The sequence below is a fragment of the Phalaenopsis equestris genome, unplaced genomic scaffold (assembly GCF_001263595.1).
Source record: "Phalaenopsis equestris unplaced genomic scaffold, ASM126359v1 Scaffold000840, whole genome shotgun sequence".
NCBI classification, from domain to species: domain Eukaryota; kingdom Viridiplantae; phylum Streptophyta; class Magnoliopsida; order Asparagales; family Orchidaceae; genus Phalaenopsis; species Phalaenopsis equestris.
In genome coordinates, this window is record NW_018165280.1 from 2,228,560 (window position 1) to 2,239,153 (window position 10,594).

At 33.7% G+C, this 10,594-nt stretch overlaps 1 protein-coding gene across 3 annotated transcripts in view; it reads left to right on the forward strand.

The window, feature by feature from the left end:
- LOC110031740 (protein DETOXIFICATION 42-like) overlaps positions 1–10,158 on the forward strand; it is a 12,866-nt gene extending 2,708 nt beyond the window's left edge. The window contains exons 1-14 of one of the 3 annotated variants that reach the window (XM_020735102.1): positions 2,740–2,839; positions 2,918–3,148; positions 3,336–3,457; positions 3,837–4,037; positions 4,103–4,305; positions 4,608–4,743; positions 6,153–6,249; positions 6,362–6,462; positions 7,056–7,219; positions 7,539–7,610; positions 7,693–7,809; positions 9,012–9,107; positions 9,204–9,325; positions 9,965–10,158. In XM_020735102.1, the coding sequence (XP_020590761.1) occupies positions 2,952–3,148; positions 3,336–3,457; positions 3,837–4,037; positions 4,103–4,305; positions 4,608–4,743; positions 6,153–6,249; positions 6,362–6,462; positions 7,056–7,219; positions 7,539–7,610; positions 7,693–7,809; positions 9,012–9,107; positions 9,204–9,325; positions 9,965–10,007 (1,671 nt within the window). In that variant the 5' untranslated portion in view covers positions 2,740–2,839; positions 2,918–2,951 and the 3' untranslated portion in view covers positions 10,008–10,158. Of the gene's footprint in view, positions 1–2,739; positions 2,840–2,917; positions 3,149–3,335; positions 3,458–3,836; positions 4,038–4,102; positions 4,306–4,607; positions 4,744–6,152; positions 6,250–6,361; positions 6,463–7,055; positions 7,220–7,538; positions 7,611–7,692; positions 7,810–9,011; positions 9,108–9,203; positions 9,326–9,964 lie in introns of those variants that run through there. The other 2 variants (XM_020735104.1, XM_020735105.1) reach the window with 2 other exon arrangements.
- The last annotated feature ends 436 nt before the right edge of the window (positions 10,159–10,594 follow it).

Sequence of the window (10,594 nt, forward strand, 5' to 3'; positions counted from 1 at the left end):
AACACACTGTTCACGAGCCGATTTCGAACACGAGCTATTTCGAACGAGCCGAACACGAGCCTAGCCTGAGCTCGCTCAAGCTCGGCTCGTTTACAGCCCTAGCTGAACATGAGTTGTTCGTAAACAAAAAATCGTTTTGACAACCCTAATCACATATCCTTAAAATGTTAAGGATTGAGACAAGATTTAAATCTTATTTAATTGTAATAAAATATCATTTAAGTATAGTTTAATATATTTTTTTATTAATATTTTTAATTTATTATAAATCTTAGTAAAAAGGAATGACAAAAGGCTATTATACGATCTCCGACCATCCCTCACTCGTCTAATAGTTCGAGTGACACACCCTACACTACACTCCGGGGGAATCGAACCCCAAACCAAAGGGGACATACAACTGACAAGCAGATGCCAGACCAACTATATAATTTTTAATGAAAATGAGCAGCACGAACGGTCAAATTTTTGTTCATTTTCAACTTGTTTAAATATTGAGCATAAAATATTGTTTGCTTTGCCTCATTAACTTAACGAACGAATCAAACATGAGCTCGTTAACAAACTGAATTATCAAACAAGTAGTCTTTAGGCAGCCCTATTTAAATCAAGGCCCTAAATTTCGTGTGCTTTTTACCGCCATCATTCAAAATTTGAAATATTTCATCTCAAGGACTAGCTGATGAAGAGCACTGTAACCTCTTTCCGCTTCAACAATCCAAAAAATTGGACTTTGGAGTGGATGTCAAAGTTCAACGAAGCACAACTCCAGCAAGCGGCCGGATTCTATGAAATGCGCCTCGAAATGGAGATAAACCTGCAACTCAATCCGAACAACGAATGTTACAGAATCGGAGTATTTCCATGGTTCCGCCATCTTAATCTTGTTTCTATTCCCTGTAACGTGCGTGGAACGCTGAGACTGGGAAATAGCTAATCAATTTTCTATCATGGGGAGGTGGATTCCCTTTTTTGTCATGTCAGTTGATTGCAGGCGGGAAGAAGACACTTTTTTTTGGGGGTAAATTTATATGATTTTCTTTTGTTTGCATCACCTGTCTCACATTCTTCCTCGCTGAAGTCATCTCTTGATTTTAAATAAGTTGTTGTGGCTGCTAAGATGTACGAGGTCCATAAGTTTATGCTCGAGGATTTGTGACCTCTATTTAAAATTTGGAATTTTCTGGCAAGCGTTTATTTCTTAAGTAGTTATGGAGGATTTTCATTTACTGATGTGTTGCCAAGTCGCCCAAAAATTTGGCTGTAGTGACGCTGTTTTGGACTTACAGAATCTGATTTGGTCAGCTATCTCATTTTCTTTCCACACATGTAATGGAATTCTCCCTCATTTGATGCCGCTCTGATATCTTCATTTCTGTTTTTTCTTTCTTTCTTTTTTTTTTCGGAAGATTTACATACATAACACTCAATTCATATGTATTTACATATCTAGCATCTATACTTCAGTTCTAACATACATACATCCCACATTTCTTATGCATGAAAGTTTGTGTTTTACTTTTTTAAGTTAAAATAATGATATTTTTGATGTGATATGAAAATTTTGGGTGGTGTGAATATAAAAAGCAAAAGCTTAAGCGTTAGTGATGTGTGTTACAAAATTCGCCGCATTAGAGTATTGGATTATCATCTTAGAGTTGTATAAGAATTCAACACACGCATGGATGAAAGAAAACAAACAATGACGATTCTAGAAGTTCTTATTTGGAAAACCAAAAAAAAGGAAAAGTCACGGGGCTTGACCTAGTTACGAAAATCTACTATTGATTGATGATGACAGAAATTCTTTGTCACACAAACGAGAAATGTTAACTATATTTTTTAGATTACAGTGTTGACTAACGGCGTATGGTTGGAGGTGATCGGTGATTGTTAGCGGTGATCAACGATGTTTGGCGGATGTCAACGAAGGTGAGCGGTGGTTGATAATAGTCGACGACGGTTCACTGAGGTCGGGGGTGGTTGACGGATGTTAACGGTAGTTGACGACGGTTGGTGATGGTCCACTGTTGTCGGCAGTTGTCGACGACGGTCGGCAGTTGTCAATGGAGGTCAGCAATGATCGACAACAGGCAGCAGTTGCAACTTCTTCTAAAGATCTTAGGCTCTCTCTTTAGACTTAAGCTCCCCCTCATGAGAAATGTGAGGCTTTACTTATAGTGTTTTGGGTGCAAATGCAAGAATGTGAACTATTTTGATCGAACGCTCCGGTGAGCCTCCCTTAAGCAGATAGTGTTTAATGGACATTTGGATGTCTTAATGATGTCAGAATTGAGTGATCTTGAGCTCGTTGGAGCCATCTTGTCGAGACGTTCGATTCAACTATAAACTTGTTAGATTCGATATCCATTTGACCTTTCAAATATGTCAGGAATCTTCTAAGAACAACTTAATGATTTGATATGGGTTTGATTTGACTTGGATTAGACTAACTTTGATATCATTAGGCTCATCTCATCGAGCCGGTCAGTTTGACTATAAGTTTGTTGAAATCGGAGCTCTAGATGATTTTTTATCAATATTTGAATGTTTCTTGTTCAAAATATTATCTTAAGATTAATGTTATGTTTCAAAATTAGTGTCGGATGATGAAAAGTTATTAGTGGCGTATCACTTACATATGTAAATTAGTAGGAATTTTGATGTGATAGCTACTCTTCTGTAGGCTTCAGGGGATTGAAAGAACCTGGGCGGGCTTCACTTACTTTCGATGCTTTAAAAGACTCATTGTTTCTAATTGATTTTCATGCTAGAGAAGCATGCATGAATAGTGTCCTATTAACTTTACGATTCACCTTAGCAAAGTTCTGCAGCAGAAGTATGATTTTATTGGCTTATTGTTTTTAGTAGATTTTAGCATGCTTCTGAGCTTAATAACTTCATGTCATGGCTGCAGGGGGATTTATTATTGTATTTCAGTGAGTTCACTTATGGAAAACATCCTTGATGCATCAAATAAAGTTCTTTCTGTCCAAGATAATCCACTAGAACAAACACAAAGAACACCACATGTGGTGAATGAGAGTGAGACTGCCACCAGCGATGAAACTGCGGCAGCTATTCCAATCCTATCATTGCCAGGAACTTGGAGGAAGGTCGGAATTTATCTTTTCTTCAAGGATATTTGGTAAAGATATAAACTTTATGCTGAACCTGCAAATTTATGTGTAATTGCCATTCTAAATGAATACTGTGTATATTTCTTTTTACCACTCTGATTTAAGATAGAAATTTTGGGCAATGTTTGGATTACATTTTCTATCATGTGATTATGTGAAGTTTAAGCCAATTTATTTTCATATTTTAATGATTAGCTGCATCTTCAAGTTAGATGAGCTAGGGAGGGAGGTTGCAAGGATTGCCATCCCGGCTGCAATGGCTCTAGCGGCTGATCCTCTTGCTTCTTTGGTTGATACTGCATTTATTGGCCGATTAGGTTTGTCTCTGTTCTCGAATGTCTTTTATTCATGCTTAGAATTTTCTTACATGCACTAATAATATAACAAAATTCCCGCCAGTTTGAATTGGCACCTCTATTTGGATCCATATCAAGAGAAGATGTTTAGGAATTCCGAGGCTCTCTCAAAAGCCTGAAAATCCATTAAAATGTTTGGCCTATAACTTGTATTTTTTTTTTTATGCGGGTTCGATCCCGCCTAAGTGCTTATGCCTTGCAGTACAGGATCAAGTGATTAGGCATATGAGGGTGGTTGGGTGCTCGTATAATAGTCTCCAGCTATTCTTTTTTAAAATTAAAACAAATAAATAAATAAATAACTTGTATGTTTTTCTATTTTTGGGTAAATGGCTTACAGGTTCGGTGGAGCTTGCTGCAGTAGGAGTTTCTATTGCTATTTTCAACCAAGTATCAAAGGTTGCCATTTATCCTCTTGTTAGTGTCACAACATCCTTTGTAGCAGAAGAAGATGCTGTATGTTGCAACATCCTTGAAGAAAAAGGAAATTTTGATTTGGAAAAAGCTTCAGCTGTGATAAATAAAGCTGCTTTCAGTGAAGGTTCTCTCCCATACTAATTTATGTTTGTGTAAACTCCTAAGTCGCTAAATTTTGTTTGCAACCAGTTCCTGATGCTCGGATGATCGGATGCGACCTGCTAAATATCGTCAATACGTGCAGTGAGCTATCGACGACGACTAAAAATAAGCGAAAATTTGTTCCCTCGGTGTCAACAGCGTTGGTTGTTGGTGCTGTTCTAGGAATCCTTCAGGCGATCCTTCTCATTGCTACTGCAAAATTTGTTTTGCACTTAATGGGAGTGAAAGGGGTATGTGGATAGGATTGCAATTCTTTCTGTCTTTTATTACATTTTTTTCCATTAATTAGAAACTGGTTTTGCAATTATCTGTTGCTATCTGTGAACTATTTTGGCACAAAACATTTCTGTTCTTTATGTTTAGTTTTATTTTTAAAAATGGCTTGTTTCACAGTATATATAAAAAAAATCGAATATATTATTTGTTGTCTAGTCTGGACCTTAAAGTTATTTGTGGTTAAAATAATATGACATTCCTTGAAACTTATTGTAACTTTTTAATTGAAATTTATCTATTTGTTTGTTTTTGTTAGGGTTCTCCAATGCTTGCCCCTGCTATGAGATATTTGACATTGCGATCCCTTGGCGCCCCTGCTGTACTCCTGTCTTTGGCCATGCAAGGGGTTTTTCGTGGCTTTAAGGATACAAAAACGCCTTTATATGCTACCAGTGAGCAATAACTAACTTCTCCATAATTTTTGTAGCATCACTATTGGACAGATATCTCTTTTCTTTTATTGAAGTTTTTGCGTAATAACCATCCAAAACGTTAAACATAACATTTTAACAACCCCAAATTTTAAATATATCATTTTAATCAGCCAAAACTTTTATTCAAAGCTCTCACTCAAAACGTTTACTGGTGGGTAAAGGAGGATGGATGTAATTAAAAAAATGGTTAAATGTTATATTTAAATTTTGAGTATTTAAAATATTATATTCAATATTTTGAATGGTTGGAATGTAAAAGCCACTTTGTTATGTCATAAAGTGGTAGTCTCCTTGCCTTCTGAACTCTTCCCCAAAAATTTGTTAGAATTTCTTGTAACTTAATATTGTTATCCTTTTGAATGTCTAGTGTAGCTTATAATAACCAAGTAGCCTATTTAAATTTGGCAATTGCAATAGCAGCACTTTAGGATAAGGATCCACAATTATACTATTGTTGGTGTTTAATGTTGTGATGAGCTTTTTGGTATGAAATACAATTGCTTATATTATCATAGAGATGTACGAGTTGCTATGAAAGTATTTTGTCTATGGCCGTGAAGCCATAGAAGACGGGTGCTTGTAATATAATGCTCTATATTGCACGCTTCCTCGAAGTTTTTGGTTGTCTTATTTTCATTCTATAAAAGATAAAATTGTCAAAATAGTCTGATTCTTTGTAGATGGTTATTTTAATACTAAATCTGTAAAAGTGTCAATTTATTTACCACATTTTTAATATGAGCTGAAATAAACCCCAGGACAGACTATTTCAGCCCCGATTTAAAAGGTATGGAGACTAATTTGACAAGTTTATAGACCCTGGGACTAAAATGGCGCCATGCAAACAGTCAAGAGACTATTTTGACATTTTACTCTTTTGTATAAGCATTACCAGACAAACCCTTATGCTTTCTATTCTCTGCGAAATACTGAACGTATTAGAGCTAACATGAACATTTATCATGTTTCCTTTTTTCAATTTCAGGGGAAATAATCCAATGTTTTCCTAGGGGTATTGTTGCAGCATATTCTTTCTTGATATGTTATGTAAGCTTGTTGATATTTTGAAGCAACTACTCCATTCTCTACCAAATGAAAGTCACCTCGGGTTAAAAACTTTGGTTTTGATTAGTCCAAGTTCAAGTTCTGATATACATTTTATCTCTTAGTCTAATATTTCAGCTGGTTAACAAATATTTTCGATCGGCTTTATTCCTGTCTAGTACAATAGAGCTGTTGATCTTCTGAAGCATCTATTTCAAATGCGACGCCTATAAATTTGATACTACTTTTGCTAATATTTTTGTCATTTATAATGTTCAAATTACACTTTTATTCCAACTCTTTTCACCTTCTTTACAATGCAGTGGCCGGAGATCTGACCAACATAATTTTGGACCCAATTCTGATATTTGTTTTCCATATGGGAATCAGTGGTGCAGCCATTGCACATGTCATATCTCAGTAAGTTCTACACTTATCATTTGTGATAGTAATCATATTTTATAATTCCCTTCGCTTTACTTAATTCTTCTCTTTGCTTTACAACTTATGGAAAGCTTTTTTTTTTTTTAAGGTACTTCATCACCTTGATACTGCTGTGCAAATTAATCAAAAAGGTGGATATTGTGCCACAAAGCATCAAGTCTTTTAAATTTGCTAGATTTCTCAGATGCGGTAATACACTTTCTACGATTATTTCTATGTTTTCATTTAAACTTGGAAACATATTTAGAAATGAAATGATGGGATGTGATGTTAGTAGCTTTACCAAGAAACATTTTGGTATTATGAAAGAAAAATAGGAACTTGATTCAGGTTTCAAAGCTTAGAGATAGTGATGGAAAGTATCATTCTTCTGACCCATAGCTTTTTAGGAAAACTTTGCTATGAAAAACAGCAAAGAGAGTTTTTTTAAACACAACTTTAAAAATAGCCAACCTTAGTTGCTAAATTATGTTAATTCTTTTCTGGATTCTACTATATTTCAATGAGAAAACAGTTAAAATAGTAAAATAGTTCACTGACTCTTTGGTCCCAGACTCTTTTAATGAGGGCTACAATTGTCCTCTATGAGTAATATCTCAACCAATATTAAAAGAGTATAAGGATTAATTTGACACTTAAAGCTTATGGGACTAAAATGGCCCCCATATAAATGGGCAGGGGACTATTTTGACACTACTCATATGTCAAACCACTTATTTTATTTTAGAATTTACACATTCTTTTCACCTGCTATCCTCACCTATTTTTCTTTAAAAAATTAGGATTTTTGCTGCTAGCAAGGGTAATTGCAGTGACATTTTGTGTGACACTAGCGGCATCTCTTGCTGCTCACCATGGACCAACTCCCATGGCTGCTTTCCAAATCTGTCTGCAAGTTTGGTTATCTACATCACTCCTTGCTGATGGATTGGCTGTTGCTGGTCAGGTATAATTCATGCTACCTTCAGTGGGAACTTGCATACGTACCACCAAGTTCCTAATTATTTACATATCTAACACTTACACTTTATTTTTTACATTTATACCACCCAAATCATTCATATTAAGATAAAAAAATGCCACCATTTTAACTTTTTAAAGGTGAAATACACCTTTTCATGCATTGGCAAGGTGACAAGTTTGTAAAAATTGAAGCTTAGGTGTTATGGATATGTAAATGAATAGGAATTGCGTGATATGTATGTAATCTTCCAAAACAGAACTAAAGACGGAAAACACACAAATGATCTGTAAACCTTTTGCAGGCTATATTGGCTAGTGCATTTGCCATGGGAGATCTTCCAAAAGTAGTGGCAGCAACATCTCGTGTCTTGCAAGTATGCTAAATTCTCACTGAAATGCTGCCAGATTTTGCTAATTGTCATCTTTTATGTAGATTAATGCTCAAATATGCCGCAGTTAAGTATTGTGCTTGGCTTGGTCCTGTCTGGCTTGCTCGGCGTTGGTTTGGGTTTCGGCTCGGGAATATTCACAAAAGATCGCAATGTGATAAAACAAGTTCACAAAGCCATCCCAGTGAGTAGCCCAAGGAAACAAAATTATATGTTGCAATTTCAAGTTGAATATGTTATTTATCTTGAATGCAGCTGTGTGTATTTTATATTATTTATTTTTAGATCCGCACTTCTACATTTTTTGGTGCTGCTTAGCTTTATATGTGAGGATAATGGTAAAAGTTTGAGCATATAGTTCCATGAAGATAAGAGAATTACAATGTCAAAGATTTAGAATGATGACACAAATTCACATGGTTTGGTTAGATTCACTTATGTCAACAGTTGTTATACAGTGATGAGATAGTCTAGTAAGCTTCAATAGAGATGCATAGAGATAAATTATATTTCATATGAACAAAGACAAGGCTATTATCTTGTTTGTTTCAATGAATGAGAAAAAATATAACCTCCTGTTGTGACGATAAGGGGTTAAGTTGAAGAAAAATGTTGATTTGTTTCTCTTGCTCTTTTCTTTTTTATTGTGTGAACTTCGTCCTCACTTTGTTTTTTCTCTTCCTCTTCTCTCATTCATCTCCTTTTATTTTCTTATGATTGTCACATGTTTTACAATTTAGGACATTAGAGTTTATATAATGATGAGTTTAACTTCTAACAATAAGGATTAACCATTTAAGGTCTTTATAATTTCAGTTATAAATTTTGTGGTAGCCTACAATTAAGAATTTATGGTAGCTTCCATTTATGATAGTATCCATTTAAGACTTCTAGTCAAGTTATCACTAATTTAAGTTATCACTAATTTGCCCCTTTTCTTTCTTTGATCGCTTGTATATTAATTATATCTCTCCCTTATTGGCATAAAATCCAATCTTTGTACATGCTTAAGTCACCCAAATTTACTTTTCTTTGCATTATCTTTAATAACAAATATTTCCACCATTCCAATTTATCCCTTTAGCTTTAATTTTACCGTACAACCATCTCAACATTCTCATGTCTGTCATCTTCAACTTAGATATCAACATCTTTATTCATGACCAACATAGCCCCTTTTAATTACAAAATTTATTTTTTTGATTTCTAGCTTTAACCATAAATACTATTTTCTCATCTATGTCAACTGAAATCACCTAAAACCTACTTATATTTTTACTAACAATTTTCACTTTAGCTCCAAATAATACATAAAATATACACATTTTTTAATGAATGTTTAAAAGAAACTTCAAATATTTTAATTTTCTGTCTGTTCTCACTCAGTTTGTTGCTGGTACCCAAACAATAAACTCTTTGGCTTTCGTCTTTGATGGCATAAACTTTGGAGCTTCAGATTACACTTTCTCTGCGTATTCAATGGTGAGTTTACAACTAAAACCTCTGCAAATTAATTCTCTTAAACTTCAATCTTTTGTTTAAAAAACTTTACATATTCAACTATTAATTAATCTTCAGGTTGCAGTAGCTGCTGTGAGCATTCCATCTTTGATATTTCTGTCAAATAGCTATGATTTTGTCGGAATATGGATTGCGCTAACAATTTACATGAGCCTGCGAACTTTTGCTAGTCTTTGGAGGTATTGTTAGATATCAATTTTTTTTTCTTATATCCATAAATGTTTATTATATCAAAAAAATGTGTTTTGTTGTATTTAAGTACCTATCACACAAATTTAGTGTATTTACATATCTAACTTCTAAATTTTGATGTATTTATAACACTTCAGCATCATGATTGCATTAGAACTTAGTAAAATTTACGTATATGTCATATAATTCTTATGAATTTACATATATAACTCCTAAATTTTGATTTTTTAGATTTGTATCCCTTATGTTTGAAAAGGTGCATTTCACATTTTAAAAGTTAGTAACACTTGCATTTTTTATGTAATGTGAAGGAATTTCGATGGTAGCTATGTCAACATGTAGGAATTGTGTGGAGTGTATGTAAATGCCCTTATAATTTTTTTACATGAAAGAGTATGTCACTTTCGAAAGCTTAAGAAATGCATTATTTGTTTATATATTAAAAATTTATATTTTGTATTACTAAATATTAAAATTTAGTGGTTAGAAATGTAACTATATAAGAATTGTATGGCATGCATGTGATTAACCCCCTTAAAAAAAGAACATTTTTTTACTTATGTATTTATTTATTTATTTATTTATTTATTTGTGAAATTTAATGCAATGTTTTGGGGTGCATGCAGGATGGGCTCAGCAACCGGACCCTGGACTTTTATTCGGAAATAAATTATTTAAGGAATTGGTTGTACCCAATGTATGGAGCTCCAATTTATCTGAGATTTGTGTCCATTATTTAAAATGTCTAGCATGAAAATTAATTGTCTTTATAATTTGTAGCAAAAAATAGTATGTTTTATTAAATAATTGTTGTAATTAATTTCAATTTTGTTGCCATCTTGAATCTTTGTTATTGATGAGCCTTCTTTTGGTTTAATTTAGAAATTAGATTTGCTACATAAAATTTGAGGGTTTTGAAAGAGGGGATTAAATAATGATAAACATAATATTAGAGAAAATTTAATATTATTTGTTAAGAAATTTAATGGAAAGAAAAAAAATTTAAGGAGAAATTTTATAAGTTAAAGTAGATTAAGATAAGATTGCTAAGGATAATAGGATTAGTGATAAGAGTATTTGCAATTAAGATAATTATTGATGACGGGGTTATGAAAGCAATTAGTACTTTTTAAATTGATTAGACTTAGGGTCTGTTTAGGGCAGCTACAGCTTATCCAGCTTATCTCAATAAACTGCTTATTCTGATAATCTGGTGATAAGCAGCTGATCCAGATAAGCTGTCTGTTTGGTTTGTG